We start from the raw sequence: 25,334 nt of genomic DNA on the forward strand, positions 1-25,334 counted from the left end.
CTGGTCACCACTAACTGCCCCCCCCTGCTGTCCTGGTTGCCTCTTACTGCCCCCCCTGCTGACCTGGTTGCCCCCAACTGCCCCCCTCTGCTGGCCTGGTTGCCCCCAACTGCCCCCCCCCCCCCGCCCGCCAGCCTGGTCACCCTCACCAGCACCCCTGCCAGCCTGGTTGCCCCATGCAGCCAGATTGTTCAGTCGTTTGGTTGTCCCTCACTAACCTCCCTGCCGGCCTGGTCGCTCCATGCGCCATCTTGTGAGGGTGTGGGCGTTAATTTGCATATTACCTCTTTATTATATAGGATTATAGATCTAAAGCAAATATAAGCATCTGATTCTTTTTATTACTAAAGCTTTCAATTTTTTTTTTTACCTTTTTTTATTTTTTGAAACATTGAGAAATACTTTATATTACTTGGGAGAGTACTTCTAGTTATTTGTGCTTTGCAATATTTGCTCTGAGGAAAAGAAACTTAAATTGATCCTTTGGAGAACTGCTAGATTAAAATATCAGAAAAGTAAGTCAAATATTAAGGGTAGGTGTGTGAGGAAGAGTCCTTCAGCATGTGATTGTATCACTATTTAATCTTTCAAAGAGGTTCAAATCTCAGCTGTCATTGTTTTTTATTGAATGATCATAAGTTGGACAATTAGTAATATGCACAATGTGATATCTGTTTGGGAACATTTGTATATTATTAGCTATATAGACAGATTGACAACTACGTGCTTTTGCTGATATATTTTAAGAGTATTTTTGAACAATATATTGCCTAATATCTGTTATAGAAAGTTCTTAACTTAATGCATTTTTATAACTAATATCTTATGGCATCTGTTTAATGTATATGCTAAACAATTTTAAGATAGAATTTTAGTGTCATTGAAATTCTATGTGTATAAATACCTATATAGCTATGTACATAAATGTACATTCTATTTATAAAACATAAATGCATTCACCTATTTCTATTTTTTACTAGTAATGTAGTTAAAGTTGTGTGCGTGTGTGTGTGTGTGTGTGTGTGTGTATACACACACACATATACATACTAGAAGCCCAGCGCACGAAATTGCGTGGCACCGCCCACTTGCACATGCAGCCTCGCCCACCCGCGCCCGTCTTTGGTCGTTACAGCGTTAGGGCCACAGGCCTTTTATAATATAGATATACATATATATATGCATATGTGTGTATATGTGTTTGTTTTATTTATGAAATGAGATAACTGTATTTACCAATTTCTTTTTATTTTTTTATAGAGTCATTTGCCCTGGCTCCACAGTTCCCACCCAGGATTAGAAAAAATAAGTGCTATAGTATGGGAAGGCAATGACTGTAAGAAAGCAGATATGTCTGTACTTGAAATCAGTGGAATGATAATGAACAGAGTAAGTTTTAAAATTTTATTCTTTTAGTTCAAGGATAAAACAGTGATTATTAATATCCTATATAATAAAAGCCTAATATGCTAAGTGTCCAACTGTTCGACTGTTCGACCAGTCGCTGTGATGTGCACTGACCCCCAGGTGGCAGACGCTCCATCCGGTAGGTTAGCTTGCTGTTGGGGTCCGGTCGATCGGGACTGGGCGAGACGGGCCAGACACGCCCTGAAGCCCTCCCGCAGTCCCTCCCTGGCCGGCCCCAATCAGCCCCGATTGGGACTGGGCAAGATGGGCCGGCCCTGGAGCCTTCCCGCGGTCCCTCCCCTGCCCCAATCGTGCACCAGTGGGATCCCTCTGCCTTGCCTGAAGGGATAGGGCTGAAACCGGCTCTCTGACATCCCCCGAGGGGTCCTGGATTGCGAGAGGGTGCAGGCCAGGCCGAGGGACCCCACCGGTGCATGAATCTGTGCATGGGGCCTCTAGTATTAAATAATTACTGGCATGTTATGTTTATAACCTACTCACCTCACTCTTCAACCTGAAAAAAAGTTATTTGTATTTTCCTTTGTCATTGATTTAAGCAGTGATATCACTCATCTTTTATTGTTTTCATTCTTGCAACCAAGAATAGATACAATCTAAAATTTTCTTCTTTTATGTTATTCTTTCTTTTGCTTTCAGTGGATCAAATTGAGGAGCTGCTAGATATATACAGTTTTGATGAATATTTATTTTTCTTTATCATCCCTCTTGGCTCATTTATTTATTAGTACCCAGAACATTAAACAATTCAAACAGAAGATTTGTGTTGATACTTCCTTGCCTAATTAAATGTATAGAAGTAATGCAGCTAGGGGTAAACATCTTGAGTAGTTGAAAGTAGAGTTAGATGAGAATACTGTGGATTTAAATTTTAATTTTTTAACAAATCAGATCATTGCTACTTTTAAAGTTTTACCCGATCTAGTCATGATTTAACTTGCAGTTCTAATTTCGTGTGTATTGTTATGCTAGAACCGTTGTACACACTTCATGTGGGACAGGAATTAAAATAACTGGGTATAGAAATTGATCTACTTCCTTTTTCATGTCTCAGTATGAGCAATGAAAAGCTATTGACAAGGAGTTTCTAGTTGTTGTTCTATATCTTAACTATCTGTGAGCTAGCAGATTATAGAATGATAAAAAGCTAGCTAGGTGATATTAGGTTTCCTTTTTTATAATTACCCTACCATCTTTTTTCTTATTTAATTGTTCCCCCTCTAACATTTTCTCTCTTCTAAATGGTTTTAGAATTTAAAGATACATCCATTTGTATATTGAGCTCTTTGAAGAAAACACAAATCACAAATTTATTGAATAATTAAATGTAATTCTAGATTTTTTCTCTTTAATGAACTAAATTTAAGTGGATGTGAGATCTCATTCTTTTTAATATTGCAGTATTTGTGGGTATTTCTAACTTTTGAAATAATGAGATACATAGAATTTTTTTAAAGATCTGGGTAAGACCAAGATAGTTAATCCTTTTTTCATCTACTTAGTGAATTAGAGATCTGATAATGAACTATTTTTAAAAACTGCAGAAATAATGATTTACTTTTTACACATTATAGGCTCTTCAACTTTGAGTAAATTTAATTTTTATTATTCATGTAGTAAAACTAATATATTTTAAGAAACTGATTCTATATTGCTATAAATAAAACTATGCTTAATAGAAATTAATTTTACTGTAGGTAAAATTTGTGTACTTTTTTTTTCCCTTTTTCTTTTTTCTCTTATAAAGGTGAATAGCCATATACCAGGAATAGGATACCAGATTTTTGGAAATGCAATCTCTCTAATCCTGGGTTTAACTCCATTTGTTTTCCGACTCTCCCAAGCTACAGACTTGGAACAACTCACTACACATTCAGCTTCTGAACTTTACACAATTGCATTCGGTTCTAATGAAGATATCATAGTTCTTTCTATGGTTATTATAAGTTTTGTGGTTCGTGTGTCTCTTGTGTGGATTTTCTTTTTTTTGCTCTGTGTAGCAGAAAGAACTTATAAACAGGTCAGTATACTGTAGACTTCTGAATAGAGAACATTTTATCCTTTTCCTAATATTCAAAGTATACTTGAAGTATTTTAGTATTTCATTAAATCATTCTGAGCTGCTAATTCTTTTCTCGTTTTGTTTTTATAGTACTTAACTAAATAAAATTCTAATAGTCCATATTTTGTTAATTTTTGTTTTTTCGTGGTAATATACTGGAAAATTAATGCTTGCCTTTTGTCTTTTTTAGCGCTTACTTTTTGCAAAGCTCTTTGGACATTTAACATCGGCAAGGAGGGCTCGAAAATCTGAGGTTCCTCATTTCCGGTTGAAGAAAGTACAAAATATAAAAATGTGGCTATCTCTTCGGTCCTATCTTAAGGTAGAATGGTAGTGACAAAAGTACTCTTAAAACAAAAGTTCCCTTTTCTTTGTCAATATGTAGGTATGTTTAGATGTGAATTCACATAAGTACTCACATAGTGCTGTGTGTTCTTTATGCTCCATATGCAGAAATCCAAAATAAATGTTTAACTGGTTCTTTATAGTAAAACACCTTGAAGTCTAAAAGGCTTAAATGTATTTGAGGTAGATGATTAAAGATCAAATTGTCCTTAATTTATCTTTGTTCATAAAATCACCAGCTTCTACTCATTCAAAAGCTAAAGATTTTGTTTCTACCTAAAATGGTTGTCACAAGCCAGTAGAGGGAGCCCACTGCTTAGAAAAGAGTTTTTAAAAAATCTGTAATCAGAATCACCTCAGTGAAGTGGCCTATTGCTATTTAAAAATACTAGCTTATAATTCTAAGCCATTCTTTTCAAGCTGTTCTTCTCTTTAATCTTATTAAATAACCTTTCTAATTATGGAAGTAGATAAAAAAACAAAACTCAGGAGGGAAATGGGAAACATCTGAATTAATGTTAGGAAAACACTAAGGATTATTTCTTTGTTGCATTAAGTAGCAATGAATTTCATTATATATGGAGTTACCTAAAGACCAAATATCCTCTAACATACCTAGATCTTTAATGCTTCTTATTTTGTTCTTTTTTAAAAAATTTTTATTGTTAAAAGTATTATATATGTCCCCTTATTGCCCCCATAACACTTTTTTTTGAAGCAACAATGAAAGAAGTGAAAAAATTTTCACACTGTTTATCTAGCTTTCTATTTAAAATATTCATTATTCTGCTTATTTAACTTGTTAAATTCAACTAACTTAATCTCCATTGGAGAATGTTACAAATTGGTGTAGATTATTTTTTGTCACTGTGACATTTCTGTGGTACAGAGTGATGAATATGTCTTTGTTGCATGGCTTAGTGAGAAGCCACACCAAATTTCCCTTCTTTATCAACGCTACGTAGGTATTACATTCTTTTCTACATTGATTACTTTATTCAGCAAACATTTATTTAATGTTAACCATGTGCCATCCACTACCCATGAGATGAAATTCTCTACCCTTATGAGCTTACACTTCAGTGACATTTAACCCCAGACCTATGAATTATCTTTGAAATTTACTTTCTTCTCTTGCATTTCCAACATCCAATTTATCACCAATTTCTACCCGTTCTGCTTCCAAAATATATCTTGAGTTCATTTACTTACATTTGTTTCCTTTTCCATCACCTTAATTGAAAACAATTTGGGCCACTGGAGTTGCCTCTTAACTGGCCTTCCAGCATTCAGATTTCCTCCTTCTAATACTTCCTTCACTCTGCCAACAGAGACCTTTTTTAAAAATGTAGATTTGACCATATACTTCTTAAAATTTTTTGGAAATTCTCCATTGCTCTTAGGATAAAAAATAAAATCTGGCAGGGCTTATAATGCCCTTCATGACCCAGCTCTTCTTTTTTTAAATGTAATAAATCTTTATTGTTCAGATCATTACAATTGTTCCTCTTTTTTCCCCCATAGCTCCCCTCCACCCAGTTCCCAATCCACTCTCTGCCCTTACCCCCCCACTGTCCTCATCCATAGGTGTACGATTTTTGTCCAGTCTCTTCCCACACCCCCCACTCCCTTTTCCCCCCGAGAATTGTCAGTCCACTCCCTTTCTTTCCCCCTGATTCTATAATATTCACCAATTTATTCTGTTCATCAGATTATTTTATTCACTTGATTTTTAGATTCACTTGTTGCTAGATATGTATTAGTTGTTCATAATTTTTATCTTTATCTTTTTCTTCTTCTTCCTCTTCTTAAAGAATACCTTTCAGCATTTCATATAATACTGGTTTGGTGGTGATGAACTCCTTTAGCTTTTTCTTATCTGTGAAGCTCTTTATCTGCCCTTCAATTCTGAATGATAGCTTTGCTGGGTAGAGTAATCTTGGTTGTAGGTTCTTGCTATTCACCACTTTGAATATTTCTTGCCACTCCCGTCTGGCCTGCATAGTTTCTGTTGAGAAATCAGCTGACAGTAGTATGGGTGCTCCCTTGTAGGTAACTAACTGTTTTTCTCTTGCTGCTTTTAATATTCTCTCTTTGTCTTTCGCTCTTTGCATTTTAATTATGATGTGTCCTAGTGTGATCCTCTTTGGATTCCTTTTGTTTGGGGTTCTCTGTGCTTCCTGGAGTTGTAAGTCTATTTCTTTCACCAGGTGGGGGAAGTTTTCAGTCATTATTTTTTCAAATAGGTTTTCAGTATCTTGCTCTCTCTCTTCTTCTGGCACCCCCATAATTTGGATGTTGGTACTCTTGAAGTTGTCCCAGAGGCTTCTTACACTATCTTCAACTTTTTGGATTCTTTTTTCTTTTCTGGTTGAGTGTTTTTTGCTTCTTTGTAATTCAAATCTTTGACTTGATTCTTGCGATCCTCTAGTCTGCTGTTAGATCTCTGTATAATATTTTTTATTTCAGTCAGTGTATGCTTAATTTCTAGTTGGTCCTTTTACATATCCTCGAGGGTCTCGCTAAATTTATCGGCCTTTTCTAGAAAATTCTTGAAAAAAACTTATAACCATTGTTTTGAACTCTATATCCAGTTGTTTGCTTTCTTCCATTTCTTTCATTTGTGACCTGTTTCTTTGTCTCCGCATTTTGGATGCTTCCCTAGTTGGTAGAGTAGCTTTGTGTGGTAGGTGTCCTATAGGGCCCAGTGGCTCAGCCTCCCCAGTTACCTGAGGTGGACACTCTTGGTGCACCCCTTTGTGGGCTGTGGCACAGTCCTGTTGTAGTTAAGCCTTGATTGTTGTTGGTATCACTAGGAGGAATTGACCTCCAGGCCAATTGGCTGTGAGGATCAGCTGTTTCCATGCTCGGAGAACTTCTGTGCTGGAGATACCCTTATGAGACAAGACCTGCAAAAGCCTCTGTGCTCAGCTTGGATGGGGCGGAGTCTCAGGGTGGAGCAGACAGCATTGGTTTCCCGTCAGCCCTGCCCTAATAGGCCCTGTGTCTCAGTGTCCCGCAGTAATCGCTGCAAGCACCTCTGAGAGAAAGCCACCCTCGAGTTCCATCCGCTGTCAGACAGTCCAGTTTCTCCTCGAATGAGTCTGGGTCCCCAGAGTCTCGCCCGGAACTGGAGTTCAGTGCAGTTGGGAGCTTTTGCCTCCCTCCCACTTGAGAAAACCAGCCGCGTACTCAGTTGCCCACCCTCTGCGCGCACGCACCTCGGTACCTCTGCCTTTCGCAGTTGCTCTGAGTCTCAGTGTGCTTTTTTCTTTCCTGACAGTCCAATTTCACCCTGTATGAGTCTGAGTCCCCAGAGTCTCGCCCAGTACTGGAGTTCAGCACAGTCGGGAGCTTTTGTCTCCCTTCCGCTTGAGAAAGCCAGCCATGTACTCAATTGCCAGTCCTCTCCACGCGCGTGTCACAGTGCCTCTGCCTCCTGCAGCTCCTCTGAGTCTCGGTGTGCTTTTCTCTTTCCTTCTAGTTGTAGAATTTCCATTCAGCCAGCCTTCCTGTTGTTCTGGATGATGTCCGTTTTGTCTTTTAGTTGTAGTTTTGAAATTGTTGTGCGAGGCATCAGTTTAGGTGTTTACCTATGCCGCCATTTTGGTTTCCTTCCCATGACCCAGCTCTTGCCAATAATCTGTCTTTCTTCCTACATTCCAGCCACACTAAACTGCTTCAGTTCTTTGAATGCACTATGATCATTCCTGTTCTGTGCTCTTCCTTCTGCCAATCCATTGTCATGTGCCATCTTAGTTTGGTATAAATATCACTTCCTTAGGGAAATCTTCCCAGGCCCACATGATCTTATATTTGGGGGTTAGGCGGGTGGGCCAGAAAGATCTCTCTAAGGAAGTGATATTTACATAAAACTCCCTACCAATTTTCTCAACGCATCCTATACTTTTCCTTCATAGCATTTATCACAACTTTCACGTATATCTGTGCTTTTGAAATTGATGCCTGACTCCCTATTAATGAAGGTAGGGGCTATGTCTGTTTTGTTCTCTGCTGTATTTCTACCCCCTAGCACAGTACTTCATTCTGAGTAGGTGCTTAAGAAACATTTGTTGAATGAATAGTGTTTGAAAAAATGAAATATTTGGAAGTTATGCTTAGAATTCTAGGCTATATATTCACCATTTCCACTGTCTTGCAAATCCTTAGGAAATAGTAGCACTTTAATAAAAATTCATCTAACAAATTAGGTGTATTTTCAACATTATAAGTTACTAGAGGCCTGGTGCACAAATTCGTGCACGGGTGGGGTTCAGCCGGCCTGGGGGAGGGGATGTGGAGGTTGGCTGATCAGGGGTGAGGCTGGCTTGGGGGGGGAGGGGCCGGGGGCAGGGCTGGTCAGCCTGCCCCGCCCCCTGGTCGAACTCCTGGTCAAACTCCCAGTCGAGGGGACAATTTGCATATTAGCCTTTTATTATATAAAATGATCAACTTATAATGATGGATAAGCACCTTAATTGAAAGCATGAAATTGACTGCTAATCAGTAAATGTATTTAAAAGTATTTTCCCTTTTTTCCCCCAGCGTCGAGGTCCTCAGCGATCAGTTGATGTAATAGTTTCCTCTGCTTTCTTGTTGACTATCTCAGTTGTATTTATCTGTTGTGCCCAGGTGAGTTAACTTGTTCTGTGTAGAAATTAGATAATCAGACCTATAAATATTCAGCTTCAAACGTTTTCTAGTAAAAAAAATGAAAGTAATAATATAAGTAAACCTAGTCATACAATTTTGAAACTGGCTTTTTGCAGTTTATTATTTTTTCAGTAGAATAAGTAAATGAAATATTTGGAAGTTATTCATTTCTGTGTCACACTGGTGGCTAGCATATTCTCAATGTGTATTGATTGGACATATGATAATTAGTTTTTGCCTTTAATTCTCCTGGTTATCTTTATTTCCCAAAACAAACTTATGAGTGACTATAGTTATCAATTGTTTCATACTGTTTTCCATGAATCTCTGCTTTACTCACATTTAGCATTTATTATTTTATACCTTAATTGTTACTGTGGCTTGACTGCCTCATGCTCTGTAAAAGAATTCTTGTTGACCAAGATTAGTCAGGAAACAGAAGTATCTCAGGATATATTTTGTGCTATAAAGTTTAAACTTCTATTTCAAGTAAAAGTGAAAATTCTTCTGCTTTAAAGCATCATACAATGCTGGAAAAATAAAATCCAGCATTTTATATATCTGAGTTTATAAGACAGTGAGGGACCAAAAGGAAGATAACATTGAACAACAGAGCAGTTCAGTATACGTGTTAATGCATGGCAGCCCTAGGGTAGGAAAGTGAGATACATTGGCAGTCTTAATATCCTAGAGACTTGAGATTTTATGCCCACATGAGGACAGGAGATGAAGCCTTGACCTGCATGCACACATTCTTACTTGTGCTTACACAAAAGCCAAAACCCTCAAAGGCCTGTAGTCTGCATGAAAAGATGGAATAAGAAAAGCAGTCTGCCCTGCAGCACAGGAAGACGATAAGGAATCTTGTCTCTAACTCTGCCTATTCTCTCGCAAGGAGTTGGAGAAAAGTCTCTCCTAAGAACCGTAGGTTCAGGGTTCAAATGTACATTACAGGTCTTGTCCCGTAACCCCTGTGTCAAAAAGTTATATAAAAAGTGATTGTAAGCTCTTGGATACCTAGTGTATGCAAAACCGAGACTGTTCTGGGGTATGTGACTTCAACTTAGGACTCACAAGGTTTTCACAGATAAAGCCTCTTCAGGTTTCAAAACACGTGAAGAAACAATAGAATATGAGTGCATCAACAGATCAATAAACAGCAGGAATAGATCTCCAGCTACTTCAGATAATAGACTGATCAGATAGAAACTATAAGGTTAGCTTGCTTAAAATGATTAAAGACATAGGTTAACACTACAAAAAAAAGAGATAGCTTTAAAAGAGAACCAAACAGTACTTCAGAGAAATAAAAAATATGGCATTGATATTAAAAACAGAAAAAATAGCAGATTGAAAACTGCTAAAGATAGTGAACTGGAAGAAGGGAAAAAAATTGCCCAGAATATAAGACAGTGTTAAACAGGTTGATATATGAAAAAGCAATTGAGACAGATAGGATATTCAACATACATCTAACAAATTGCAGATGGAAAGAAGAGGGAGAGCAATATTTGGAGAGATAATGGCTAGGAGTTTTTCTGAATTTATGAAAGATGTTACTTTTTACCACACTTAGACATATTGTAGAGAAACTGCAGAACACCAAAAACAAAAAGAAAAACCTTAAGAGCAACCAAAGGAAAATGACTTGATTTCTAATTTCTACTCAAAATTTCTAATTACACCTCAGTCTTTTCTTCAGGGTTTAATTTCCATGTTCCTGAAGTACATAGACAATTTATTAAAAATATGATACATTTTTAGATGATCAAATACATAAAATCTATTTATTGCTAGCAACAAAAGACACATGAAACATAATAACATTGAAGGTTTTTGAATGTAAACGATACTGTAGGCAAACACTAGCCAAGAGGAAGCTGGCAATTTTCATTAATATCAAATGAAATAGACTGTGATCCAAGAAGCCTGAGAAAAATTTAAAAAGTAATTCATTAAGAAGACCAATTTGTATGCATGTGATCATATAACTTTAAATATATCTATATATAACCAAAGTCCATAGCAAAATACCACATTGGGAGGTTTCAAAACATTTCTTTTAGTAATTGCTAGGTTAAGCAGACAAAAAACTGTAGTGAAAATATGTATCTAAACAAGATAGTCAGAATTTTATTCTAAAATTGGAGAATACATATTCTTTTCAGGCATAAGGACAGTTATAAAACTCCAATTTTCTAGGCCACAAAGTAATTTTCAACTGATACTATCCAGGCCACTTGATATAGCTGTAATGCAGTTAGAAAACAGTGACAGCAACAAAAGACCTCATACATTTAGAAAATTTAAAACATAAATAACAAATGTTTAAAAATAAAAAGCACAGTATTAAACTGAAATACTGGCAGAGTTGAGGATTTTTTAAAAAGAATACTAGTATAAGTTACTTTATGTCATTATAGTTGAAAGCTTAGGTGAACAGTTTAACTGACTCGAAAACTAATTGAAAAACTGCAGAGGTCTATAACCATAAAACAATATTGATTCAATAATTTAAAAATCTGCCACCAATAAAAACCTCCAGACGCATCTGTTTTTAGCGGTGAATTTTGCCAAATATTCAAATACACAGGTAGTCCTAATCCTATACAAATATAGAAAAACAGCATATTCCCCAATTCATTTTTTGCAGCTAATATGACCTTGATACCAATACCAGAAAGACAGTATGAAAGTGGGAAACCATGAGTTAATTTCTCATATTAATAACTGAGATGCAAAATACTAGGAAGATGAAACCAGAGTTTAATAAATATGAATATGCCATGACCAAGATAGCTTATTCCTGGAATGCAAGGATTTTCAACTTTAGAAAATCCACTAATCTAGTTTGAGCTCCTTTAGTTGATTAAATGAGCAAGAAACATCCGATCATCTCAACAGATGCAGAAAACAAATTGGTAAATTTCATTGGAGATTTATAATGCAATGAATGGAAAGTACTGTCCTTAATCTGATAAAGTATATCTTTTAAAAGTTGGAGCAAACATTGTACATAAATATTTATTACCTTAGAGGTATTCATTTTAAAAACAGAAATAAGACATTTAACCTCTCTACTACTTCTAGTGAGCATTTTGATAGAGAGTATTAACCATTGGAAGACAGGAAAAAGAAATAAATGGTATAAAGATTGAAAAGGAAAAAACAAAATCATATACTATATGACTATATAGAACATCCAAGTAACTTCATAGACAATTTATTAAAATATATGTTTTTAGATGATCAAGATTATAAAAAATGGTTATTATCAACATAAAAAAATTAATTTTTGTCCTAGAAGCCAGAGAGCAGCAAATTTCCTCTGCAAAGAGCCAGATAGAAAATATTTTAGAATTTTGCCTGACTCGTGCAGTTTCATATAGTTTTCTCCCTCACTCCTCACTTAAAGTTTTAAGTACTACTAAAGACACCATAATGAAAAAATGGAGTCTGAGGAAAGATATTGGCAAAATATGTGACTTAAATGGCATTGTTATTCAGAATATATAAATAACTTTTAAAATCAATAAGAAAAATAGACAACTAATATAGAAAAAGTGGATATGGAATAGAAAAAGTTAACTTACAGAAGGGGAAATCCAATGATAAGAAAGCATAAGAGACATATTTATCCGCCCTAAGAATCAGGAGAAGTAAAACCAAAACAATAAGAAAACAATTTACACTCATCAGATTGGCAGGAATTAAGAAGTTGGATAATACCAAGTGTGGGCAAAAATTGGGCAAAGGAAACTGATAAAAATGCTGAGAGTATAAATTGTTACAACTGTTCAGAAACAAATTCGTAATACCTAATAAAGTTGAATATGTGAATAATATCCAAGGACCTGGCAATTTTATTCCCATATTTTAACTCGTAAAGAATGCTCTACATGTGTGCACAAAGAGATGCACAAAAGAATGTAAGCATTGTGTATAATAAGGAAAATTAACAAAATAAATGTTAATGGAGAGAAGAGACCAGTACATTGTGCTTGATTCTTTCACCTTATTGAAGTTGGAATGAATGAATTTGAGCTTCATGTATCAGCATGGATAAATCTTGAAAACAAAGCTCAGTGGAATAAAAAGCAAATTAAAGAATGGTGTGGACAATGTGATAACATTTTTATAAATCCTAAAATATATATAAAATAATATAGTTTAGAAATATATATGTAACTGAACTATAAACTGCATGGAAAAGATAACGGAAAGGATAGGGAATAAGGAATGATGATTAAGGAAAAGTTTAAAGGGATTTCAACTGAATCTTTTACCTTTTCAATAATCTGAAAGAAATATTGCAAAATATTAAAATTTGACAAAAATGGGTAGAGGCCCCATTGGTTTTGATTATATTATATTTTTAGGTGCTTAAAATATTAATAAATGTGAAATGTTTTTTAAATGTAATACTATATTCATGATCAATCTGTATGAAGTAAAATACGTTGTTTTTTCTTAAGACATTGTGTGAATGACAATGCTTCTTCATGTTGCCTTTTTCAAACACTTTCAGTTGCTTCATGTGCATGAGATCTTCCTTGATTGTCACTACAATTGGGAACTGGTGATCTGGTGTATCTCATTAACACTTTTTCTGCTAAGATTTGTTACTCTTGGATCAGAAACAAGTAAAAAATATAGCAATACCTCAATATTACTTACTGAACAGGTGAGGATCCAATTGATTTATTTTAGTTGTTATATTCTTAGGTTCATTTGACTGTGGGATTAAAGTGTTTCATCTTTTAAATAGTGACATTTATTTAGATTTCTTTGTTGCAGCTTTTAATTATATTTAAAAATTATTTTCGTATAAGTTTATTGTAAGAAATTTGGAATATACAATAAAGTATGAAGAATATTAATATCACCTATAATCTCAATAACCAGAGACCTACCATTAATATTTTAGTGAATGTCTTTAAATATCTTTTAAAAATGAGTATTTGTTAAAATTTTAAGTATTTTTGTTTACATTTTTTTTATAAAAGATAAACCTATACTTGAAAATGGAGAAGAAACCTAACAAAAAAGAGGAACTGACAATAGTGAATAATGTTTTAAAACTGGCTACTAAACTGCTAAAGGTAAAACTAAAATTTAAAATGGATATAATGTAGAATATGCTGCTTGACATTATATTTGAGTCCTTTGTAGATCCTACCTTGTATTTGGTCATGACTATCCACCTTGTTTCCAAGTTATATTTAAGCATATTCACACAATTTATATTTTCCCATTGCAATACCTAAGTAATTCAAATCATTTAATTTTGAAATTTTGATAACTTGAAATTTTAAGACTTTTAATAATGTTTAGAATATTATAGGCGTTGGCATCTTTGGAAATTTTTGCCTCGTATAACTTAAAATAGATTTCACAAAAGGAGATTTTATGTCAATTTGGAAAATTTTTTTCATTTTGTATTTCTCAGAGCAATCTTCTGCTTGACCTACGTGCATTAGCTTAAAAAGTGGTAATACATGCCCTAATCAATTTGGCTCAGTGGATAGAGCGTCGGCCTGCAGACTCAAGGGTCCCAGGTTTGATTCCGGTCAAGGGCATGTACCTTGGGTGCGGCCACATCCTCAGTAGGGTGTGTGCAGGAGGCATCTAATTGATGTTTCTCTCTCATCGATGTTTCTAACTCTCCCTCCCTCTCCCTTTATGTAAAATATCAACAAAATATATTTTTAAAGAAGTGGTAATACATAATCATTATAATACTAGAGGCCCAGTGCATGACATTCGTGCACTGGGGAGGGGGGTCCCTCAGCCCGGCCTGCGCCCTCTCGCTGTTTGGGACCCCTTGGGGGATGTCCGCCTGCCACGGGAGAGGCTCCCGCCACCACAGCTGCGCTCGCCAGCCATGAGCCCAACTTCTGGCTGAGCAGCGCTCCCCCTGTGGAAGCGCACTGACCACCAGGGGCCAGCTCCTGCGTTGAGCGTCTGCCCCCTGGTGGTCAGTGCCCATCATAGCGACCAGTCGTTCTGCTGTTCTGTTGATTTGCATATTAGGGCTTTATTACATAGGATATATTACCAATAAACATTTTTTTAAAATAAATCTTTATTCAGATTATTACAGTTGTTTCTCCTTTTTCCCCCCATAGCTCCCCTCCACCCGGTTCCCACCCCACCTTCTGCCCTTACCTCCCCCCCACTGTCCTCAACCATAGGTGTATGATTTTTGTCCATTCTCTTCCTGAACCCCCCCATACCCCTTTCCCCCTGAGAATTATCAGTCCACTCCCTTTCTTTTTCTTTTTTTTTTTTAATATATTTTATTGACTTTTTACAAAGAGGAAGGAAGAGGGATAGAGAGTTAGAAACATCGATGAGAGAGAAACATCGATCAGCTGCCTCTTGCACACCCCCTACTGGGGATGTGTCCGCAACCAAGTTACGTGCCCTTGACCGAATCGAACCTGGGACCTTTCAGTCCACAGGCTGACGCTCTATCCACTGAGCCAAACCGGTTTTGGCAGTCCACTCCCTTTCTATGCCCCTGATTCTATTATATTCACCAGATTATTGTGTTCCTCAGGTTTTTAATTCACTTGATTTTTAGGTTCACTTGTTGATAGCTATGTATTTGTTGTTCATAATTTTTATCTTTACTTTTTTCTTCTTCCTCTTCTTTAAGAATACCTTTCAGCATTTCATATAATACTGGTTTGGTGGTGATGAACTCCTTTAGCTTTTTCTTATCTGTGAAGCTCTTTATCTGCCCTTCAATTCTGAATGATAGCTTTGCTGGGTAGAGTAATCTTGGTTGTAGGTTCTTGCTATTCATCACTTTGAAAATTTCTTGCCACTCCCGTCTGGCCTGCATAGTTTCTGTTGAGAAATCAGCTGACAATCATATGGGTGCTCCCTTGTAGGTAATTAACTGTTTTTCTCTTGCTGCTTTTAAGATTCTCTCTTTGTCTTTTGCTCTTGGCATTTTAATTATGATGTGTCTTGGTGTGGTCCTCTTTGGATTCCTTTTGTTTGGGGATCTGTGCGCTTCCTGGACTTGTAAGTCTATTTCTTTCACCAGGTGGGGGAAGTTTTCAGTCATTATTTCTTCAAATAGGTTTTCAGTATCTTGCTCTCTCTCTTCTTCTGGCACCCCCGTAATTCTGATGTTGGTACGCTTGAAGTTGTCCCAGAGGCTTCTTACACTATCTTCAACTTTTTGGATTTTTTTTCTTTTTGCTTTTTCGGTTGAGTGTTTTTTGCTTCTTTGAATTCAATTTTTTGACTTGATTCTTGTGTTCCTCTAGTCTGTTTTTGGGTCTCTGTATAATATTTTTTATTTCAGTCAGTGTATGTTTAATTTCTAGTTGGTCCTTTTTCATATCTTCAAGGGTCTCGTTATATTTATCGGCCTTTTCTAGGATATTCTTGAAAAGCCTTATAACCGTGGTTTTGAATTCTATATCCAGTCATTTGTTTTCCTCCATTTCTTTCGTTTGTGATCTGTTCCTTTGATGCCACATTTTCACTGCTTCCCTGAGTTGGTAGGGTAGATTTGTGTGCTAGGTTTCCTATATGGCCCAGTGGGTCGGCCTTCCCAGTTAACCTGAGGTGGACACTCTTGGTGCACCCCTTTGTGGACTGTGTGTACAGCCTTGTTGTAGTTAAGTCTTGATTGTTGTTGGTATCACTGGGAGGAATTGACCTCCAGGCCAGTTGGCTGTAAGGATCAGCTGTGTCTACACTGGGAGAAGTTCGGTGTTGGAGACAGCCTTATAGGATTAGACTTGCCAAATTGCAATAGCCTCTGTGCTCAGTTTGGATGGGGTGGAGTCTCAGGGCGGAGCAGACAGTCTTGGCTTCCAGTCAGCCTTGCCCTTGCGCGTGGGCGCCTCCAGACCTCTGCCTTCCCCGGCTCCCGAGTCTCCACCCCCAAGAGTCCAGATTCCCCCCCACAAGAGCGTGGGTCCCCAGGGGCTCGCCTGGAACTGGGGTTCAGTGCAGTCAGAACTGGGGCTCAGTGCATTCAGGAGCTTCTGACTCCCTTCCACTAGGGAAAGCCTGTGGCAACCTCCGCAGCCTTTGTGCACACTGGCGCGTGCGTCTCCAGAGCCCTGCCCACCGGGGCTCCCCCGGGGCTCCCCCGGGTCTTCGAGTCTCCGGGTGCCTTTCTCTCTACCTGACAGTCCAGACACCCCCTGTATGAGCCTGGGTCCACGGGGTTTCACCCGGGAGTGGGGTTCAGTGCAGTCAGAACTGGGGTTCAGTGCAGTTGGGGGCTTCCTTCCCCCTTCTGCCAGAGAAAGTCAGCCCGGCTCTCAGCCACCCTTCCTCTCTGCGCACACAAAGACCCTTTGCCGTACCTCCAATTCTCTGTGAGCTTTTCTCTTTCCTTCTAGTTGTAGAATTTTCACTCAGCCAGCTTTCCTGTGGTTCTGGATGGTGTCCGTTCTGTCTTTTAGTTGTAGTTTTGAAATTGTTGTGCGAGGCAGCAGTTTAGGTGCTTACCTATGCCGCCATCTTGGTTTCTCCAAACATTACCAATAAACATTTTTATATCATTTTTGGTGATAAAAAAGAATATAATTTCAGTATATCTGATCTCATAATACCTCTTTGGAAGTAATTTAATAAAATATTTTTATCACTGCATTGCAGTGTTAGTGATGCTTTTCTTAAAAGGAAAATATTTTTTAAATTCTCAATTTCTATAACAAATGAAATATTCTTAGAGTTGTTCATAAATGTTCAGAAAACAGTATGAAATTAGTTGGGCCTCAGTGTTATGGTTAATTCTTCACTCAACTAAAAAGCATTACTTTGCTATAGACTGTGCCTAACAGTATACTAGGCATTGAAAGGGTTCAGAAGAGGAGTGTGGGTTTGTTTGATACATGCATATTGAATATCTTCAGAATGTAGGCACTGTGCTGGATAAGAGGAAGCTATAAAGATGAGATTTAAGAGCAGCTGCCATCTCTCAGAGTAGAGAGAAATAGAAAAATAACTAAAATGCAATGCACAACAGCATGATTTTTTTTATCAGACAGTCTTCTAGTTGGAAACCTGGGACTTAATATAAATTGCTCCTTCTCTCTCATTGTTCACAGCCAAGAAATTCTCTGGCACATTGATTCAACCTCTCATATATCTTCCAATTCATCCCCTCTTCCCTATCAATACCGCCCTAAGTGAGACCCTCATCATCTTTCACTTAAGCTTTAGGTACACTGAACTCTTAAGGTATTCCTGCTTCTGGTCTCACTACTCTCTCATCCATCTTCCACCTTGCTGACTGGTGATCTTTCTCACATGCACAGCTGATATGCTACTCCCCTAATTAAATTCCTTTGGTGCCAGCCTGTCAGTACCACAGCCTAAAGAAGGACCCTCACATACATAGCCAGCTTTATAAATTTGAAGTAATTCTTTCCTTGTTCTTGGACTCTAACAATGCTGAGCAACATCCAGCAATTCAAAGGTGCCATGTTATCAGTTGTCTTGATGGCATTCCCCCTCTCCCGACCCACTAAGTTCAGTCCCACTGCCTTTTATACATACTTATTTTGTGGAACTATAATAGTTAAATTGTTTATTTGCATGTCTATTAGACTGTAAGGTCCTTCAGCGTAAGAACTGAATCTTAATTTTCCAGAGCCTGGCACAGGGCCTGGGACTTTAAATATTTGAATCAGCCAATTCATTCATTCATTCATTCATCCAAAAATTAATTTTCTCAAAGGAATTTTTATGTATGTATTAGTATTGGCAGAATATTGGCTAAATTTCTAATTCTTCTGCAAAAAGATATTAAGTTTATATTCTTACACTAAGAAATTTCTCGTAAGATATGTACACATATAATACCTTAATAAAAAAAAAAGTCAAAAAAAAAAAAAAGAAATTTCTCAAACTTTAGCTATTAGACCAACACTTTTCTAGTCATTCATTTGGGAGAGAAGTTCGAGTTTCAAATTTAGTTATTAGTTTGTTTTTTTCAGTTAATTTGACATTCAATATTATATTAGTTTTCAGGTGTCTGATTAGATATTTATATAACTTATGAGGTGATGCCTTGATAAATCTAGTACCCACTTGAGACCATACATAGTTATTACAATATTATTGACTGTGTACCCTATACTATACTTTACACCCTGTGACTATTTGTAACTGCCAATTTCTACTCCTTAATCCCTTCATTTTTCATTCATTTCCCACCCCTTCCATCAATTAGTTATAGAGTTATTTTAAAGAAAGTCACCTTCTTTTTAAAAGAACAAAACAATCAGAAAAAAACACCTTAGTGTATAGTTACTTATTTCAAGTGTTTATTCTTTCTAGAACTATTCATAACTTGTAACTGGTTTTTTTTTAATCCTCATTATATATTGCCCTGAATTAGTTTAACTGATAATTCTTAATGAATCTGGCTCATGATTTTGTCTTCTTCTAGGAATTGGACAGTCCCTTTAGGTTATATGGGCTTACAATGAATCCACTGCTTTATAACATCACCCAGGTTGTCATCCTGTCAGCCGTTTCTGGTGTTATCAGTGACTTGCTTGGATTTAATTTAAAGGTAAGAATTTACAGGTATTTTTTTATTACTTAGTGTACTGTTACATTTTTATGGCATTTATTTTGCTCTAGCTCTCTTTTGAGATCAATAATGGAATCATTTTGATAATATTGTATACAATTAGTAAAAATTTCACAGAATGATAAACATTCTTGGTTTATAATATTGTTGGAACTCCTAGTTTGGAACAGTATTCATTACAAATAGAACTTTTGTGTAGAATAAGTGGAGGTATTTATTTTTACTCATATAATCTGAATCTAATTTAGGTGATAAAAAAGAAAAAGAAGAGCCCTATTTCTTTTGGGAGGCCAAAAGTTATATTACTTATCTATAACTAGAGGCCCGGTGCATGAATTCATGCACCAGTGGAGTCCCTCAGCCTGGCCTGCAGGATCAGGCTGAAACTGGCTCTCCAACAACCCCCAAGGGGTCCTGGGTTGCTAGAGGATGCAGGCCAGGCCGAGGGACCCCACCGGTGCATGATCAGGGCCGGGGAGGGACGCAGGATGTTGGCCAGTCGGGAGGGACCGCAGGAGGGCTCCAGGGCATGTTCGGCCCTTCTTGCTCAGTCCCGATCGGCTGGACCCCAGTGGCAAGCTAACCTACCAGTCGGAGCATCTGCCCCCTGGTGGTCAGTGCATGTCATAGCTAGCGGCTGAACAACCTTAGCATATCATTAGCATATTATGCTTTGATTGGTTGAATGGATGACTGGACACTTAGCATTTTAGGCTTTTATTATATAGGATAGCAATGCATACGCCCTCCAACATATGTTCAGCTGTTAGTGAATAAGGTGTAAACTATTCATATTAAACTAGTTGTATATGTGTATTGCCACTTCCCTGTAAAAGAAAGCAAGAGAAACCTGATTTTCACTTTACTTGTTTAGGGTGAAGGGATAAAGGAGCTTTAAAAAGTAAAACGAATACTTATGAATGAAATTTAGATAAAAATAGCGTTATGTGATGTAACTTAATGATGATATTAAAACTTGCTCTAATGGTCACTGCTTCTATTGTTTTTTCACCAGCTGTGGAAGATCAAATCATGACAATACAGAGGAAAGAAGATGTAGCTCTTTTCCAGAATAAGAGTACCAACTGAGCTGCCTGGAAGCAGCCTTGACTCTGCTTCAGGAGTCTCAGCTGGGAAACTGAAGTGTTTACATCCCACTGTCTTGTGCAATTCTTATATTTATTTTACTTGTTCACTGTTTTTTACATTTACTTCAGTCTTTATATTTTATTTTTAGCATTGATGTGTACTTAATTATTGATGAAAAGGGTGATAAAACTGATATCCATATACTTGAGATCCTGGTAATTGCTCTTACATGATTGACAAGACAACAAATCGTGAGAATAGAAGCCATTGCTAAGCACTGTTTCTCCATCAATGCCATGAACTTGCCTTACTTGAGGAAAACTTCTTTAACTTTGAAATATTGCGGTGGACTCAAGCTAAACCCATAAAGCATTTTCTTCAGTAAATCAAGATCCAGTCAGGGTTTCTCTCGAATTATTTTGGATCAATGCCAGGATCTAAACTGATTAAGCTGCAGTTAAGCACCCTTCAGTATTAATATATATAGTATTACGTAACAGGTCAACAAAGTGCTCTTTTTGATGATAAAACTCTTAATAGAGCAATAATTGTAAATGGTTACCATACTGTAAGATATTTTGATAAAAATTTACTAGTAATAGTATTTATTTGAAACACTGGGCTGTTTGCACAGCTCTAACTGTGCATGCTCAAAATGTGCACTTTTTAAAATTGTTACTTTTAATGCATATCTTTATATGGGATATGTTATAGTGTACTAGGGCATGATATGGTATCCTTTAGAGTGAGGTATATACTCATCTCACAGGTGAAGTGCCTATTGATATTACTAAAGTACATTATGTTTACTCAAGTAAAATAATTTTCTCCCCATGGTACACTGTAGTGTATGCTGTTCATACCACACTCAAATGAACAACTTAAGAACCAATAAAATACTCCTCTGATTGATAGTTATAAAAGTACTGTATACCCAAATTTTCAGAAAAGACAGCTTCAGCTTGCAAATTTTATCCTCTAAACTTAAGCTGGTACATCTCCCCTTCCCCATCACCACCCAATTAATCATATAAGGGCTATTTTAGATGTTTTTAACCTGGAAAGTTAACCCACCCCCCACTGCCCATCCCACCCCCCAAATAATTTGCCAAGTGTCCAAATGAGAACTTATTGTATTGGCACCTTAGGTAAATAGGGCAAATATGATAATATCTTATTGGGCCTTGATTTTAAGTTGTTATATTTGTACAATCAAGAATATTTTAGGAAATAATTATAACATGAAATGTATTTGCAATTTTTTTAAACTGGGCATCTAGTTTTTAAAACAGAATTTATTTGAAACAATCTGTTTTCTTGGTGCAAGGTGTATCATGTTGAATATCTTCACATTTTTAAACATTTTAGGGAATTTAAAATAAGTGTAAATGATTTATTTGATTGGTGCAGTTTTAATCCCTGAATCATCATCTTAAGATCAGGAATGTGTAGAGAACAGAGCCATGTCGTGATGTCACTTTGCTCTTTCCATTCCTTTTGATCAGCCTCAGCCTCTGTAGTATATTTTCTTTCTGTAGAAAACAACAAAAGCAATTGTGTTTTATTTGCCTATGTTCTAATATGTTTAATAATGACCAAAGTGCATTCTGAGTTTTTTCAAGGAATGTATTACTGGAGCTTTAAGAACATACTTATTTTCTCATGTGAAAAATTAGGCTTTGTCTGATATGTTTCTTCCTCTACTGTCTAATGTTGAAGTTGTTTTTAGGAATTATATTTTATAAACTTTTTCAAAATAAGGTACAAAGCTATTCAGAACTTAACATTTTGCACAGAATATGTCAAATATATTTTGAGAAAAAAAGTACAGCATGAGTTCTGTTCAGAATAAAAGAAGAAAGTATTGTATCTCACAAAAAAAACTTATTTCAGAATGGAAATATTTTTGAAAAAAGTAGCTGACTATACTGATTTAGGGAAGTGCTTGTTTTGGATTGAAGTTCATTTTAACTTGGAGTTGGGAGTTGACTTAACTGTGTACCATATACCTCTCAACAACTTATTAATAATATGTTGAGTTATTTCACTAATGTGGGCTACCGTAAAATACTAAAGGGAAAAAGTTGTCATTTTAAGCAATTTCAGAACATTAATGAACTGTTTTCAAAGCAGAAAAATTGACATTACTGCCTTTTAGAATACCATGAATGTAAGAAATTATATCACATAAAACAAAAAAGGCAGTTCAAAGATAGAATTGTGGCAGATATTGTGTGTTAACTATTTCTTTGCCACGTGGGTTGTATTTGAAAGTTTGAACAGCAGGTTTAAAATAAAACATTGTATGACTGACAGAGTCAAACTAGAGGTGTTTTTTTATTTATTTTCAAGTCATATACATTTCTATGATAATTTTGTTTGACTATAGCATAATCTTTAGTTATAGCTTTTTGGTTTGAAGGGAGTGGAAATAAATTTTTTAAAACTTACTAACATTTCAGATTTTGTTATTCTCAGAACATGAGAGCTTAATACATACACAGGCCTTTTATTAATGATGCTACAACATTATCAACATTGCTTCTGCCAAGCCTATATGAAGGATACCGCAAATGTTTATCAACAGCACTGACTCCCCACGGTGCTTACTTCCTGGGGAGTAGACTGCAGGTCAAGGAGGTAGCACAGGTTTACTTTCAAAAGAGCATTCCCACACGATTGAGGATTACTTTCGCTCCTCAGAACATCGAAGATTATTTTCTTAAGATCAGGAATTTTATAGAATGTAAATTTCATTAGATTTTCATAGTATTCACTGCTGTATTCCCAGAACATAATATAGTGCCTGATACATAGAAAAATCCCACTGAATGAATGAGTGGATGGATGGATGGATGGATGGATGGAAGGATGGATGGATGGAGTCACCTAGGACTTTAAACACCACCTAATCCAGTGGTTGGCAAACTCATTAGTCAACAGAGCCAAATATCAACAGTACAACGATTGAAATTTCTTTTGAGAGCCAAATTTTTTAAACTTAAACTTCTTCTAACGCCACTTCTTCAAAATAGACTCGCCCAGGCCGCGGTATTTTGTGGAAGAGCCACACTCAAGGGGCCAAAGAGCCGCATGTGGCTCGCGAGCCGCAGTTTGCTGACCATGGACCTAGTCCAAAGTTCTCATTTCTGTAGATAAAAAATCTGAGTCCACAAAAGAAGTTAAAAAGCTTGCGTAAGGTTGCACAACTAGTTAGTTAATGATAGAGCCTACACTCTCCTTTATCCCCTTTGAAGGTATATTCTGTAATAGTACATGAGTACCTCCTGACTGACCAAAATACTTAATCATAGGCAAATTCTGGGGAGAACAAAACTATTGATAAATTATCTCCCCGCATTTGTAGTGAGGTTATAGATAAACTAATAAGCCTTGGCAATAGGAAAAGTCAGAATTCATTTGATATCTCCCTATTTAACTGTGCAGTGTGGCCCGTGGAAAGAACATATGCTTTGGAGTCAGACTTGTTCAGTCTTGGGTAAGTTACTTAATCTCTGTGAGCTTTGGTTTTCTCTACTATAAGTTACTGAGAGTAATACCTATCTTACAGGACTATTAAGGGATTAATGAGATAACATGTAAAGCACCTGTCACAGGAAGTAATCACCCAAAACAAGTCACAAAAATTTCCAAGCAAAACCATTCGTATTACTAAGATATCATCTGCATCCCTGCCAACTATGAGACATAATTCAGAATCATCCCTCATACAAACTATACATATATATAGTATACATTTTTATTGATTTCAGAGAGGAAGGGGGAGAGAGAGAAACATCAATGATGAGAGAGAATCATTGATCGGCTGCCTCCTGCACACCCCCCACAGGGGATTGAGCCTGCAACCCATACATGTACTCTTGACCATAATCGAACCTGGGACCCTTCAGGCCGCAGGCTGACGCTCTATCTATTGAGCCAAACCAGCTAGGGCTAAAAATGTTTTTATTACTGATTTTAGAGAGATCGATGTGAGAGGGTAACATTGATTGGCTGCTTACTGCACACCCCTTACTGGGGATCAAGCCCACAATCTGGGTATGTGCCCTGACCTGGAATGGAACCAGTGACCTGAGTGCATGGGATAACACTCAAATCAACTGGCCAGGGTAGGAGTGGACACTTAATTCCTTTTCTTTATAAACTAGAGCCCCGGTGCACGAAATTCGTGCACAGGGGGTCCCCTCAGCCCAGCCTTCACCCTCTCCAATCCGGGACCCCTCGGGGGATGTCTGACTGCTGGTTTAGGCCCGATCCCTAAGATCTGGCAGTTGGACATTCCTCTCACAATCTGGGATAACTGTCTCCTAACTGCTCACCTGCCTGCCTGCCTGATCGCACCTAACTGCCCCCACCTGCTGTCCTGGTCGCCCCCAACTGTCCCCCACCCGCTGGCCTGGTTGCCCCTTAGTGCACCCCCAGCCTGGTCGCCCCTTACTGCACCCCCTGCCAGCGTGGTTGCCCCTCACTGCTCCCCTCTGCCGGCCTGGTCACCCCTCATTGCCACCCCCTGCCAGTCTGGTCGCCCCTCACTGACCCCCCTCTGCGGGCCTGGTAGTCCCATGCAGCCTGCTGCTCGGTCGTTTGGTCGCCCCTCACTAAACCCCTGCCAGCCTGGTCACCCCATGCAGCCTGTTCAGTCGTCCATTCGGTTGTTTCGGAGGCGATGGTCACTTAGCTTTTTATATATATAGACAGGCACACTAAAATGTGGAAAGGAAGTTTTCTTACTCTTTGTAAGCCTACATATAATATCCAATTATGAATAATTTCCCTAAACTCTCAGTTGCATATTCCATTCATGTCTTTATTATTAGATCTCTGTCTCCATTTATATGTGGATTCCCTCACTAATAAATACCCCAGAGTCTTTTTATCTTCTGCCTGGTCAACCATCAACCTTAAGTTGTCTGCTTTGAGTTGGTGGAGAACATCTGACTTGACTTCCTACACATCATCCTTATCAAGCTATCCCTGGAACTTCTGTTCCTATATTTGATGTTTTTAAAACCAATCTCTTGTCCATTTATATGCTCCCGATAACAGTTCTAACCTTTATCATCCTCAAGCTCCTAATTCCTCTTATTCTATATCAGCATTTTTCTTCTCTCACTTTACTGAAAAGATAAAAATCATCACACATGAATTGTGTCTGCTCTC

At 37.3% G+C, this 25,334-nt stretch overlaps 1 protein-coding gene across 3 annotated transcripts in view; it reads left to right on the forward strand.

The window, feature by feature from the left end:
• PHTF2 (putative homeodomain transcription factor 2) overlaps positions 1-22,603 on the forward strand; it is a 105,353-nt gene extending 82,750 nt beyond the window's left edge. For 2 of the 3 annotated variants that reach the window (XM_080666660.1, XM_080666661.1), the window contains 8 exons: positions 1,261-1,389; positions 3,173-3,445; positions 3,678-3,809; positions 8,378-8,464; positions 13,014-13,169; positions 13,492-13,587; positions 18,918-19,043; positions 20,080-22,603. In XM_080666660.1, coding sequence (XP_080522786.1) covers positions 1,261-1,389; positions 3,173-3,445; positions 3,678-3,809; positions 8,378-8,464; positions 13,014-13,169; positions 13,492-13,587; positions 18,918-19,043; positions 20,080-20,100 — 1,020 coding nt within the window. In that variant the 3' untranslated portion in view covers positions 20,101-22,603. Of the gene's footprint in view, positions 1-1,260; positions 1,390-3,172; positions 3,446-3,677; positions 3,810-8,377; positions 8,465-13,013; positions 13,170-13,491; positions 13,588-18,917; positions 19,044-20,079 lie in introns of those variants that run through there. The other variant, XR_013960507.1, reaches the window with a different exon arrangement.
• The last annotated feature ends 2,731 nt before the right edge of the window (positions 22,604-25,334 follow it).

This window comes from Plecotus auritus (assembly GCF_963455305.1).
Source record: "Plecotus auritus genome assembly, chromosome: 4".
NCBI classification, from domain to species: Eukaryota; Metazoa; Chordata; class Mammalia; order Chiroptera; family Vespertilionidae; genus Plecotus; species Plecotus auritus.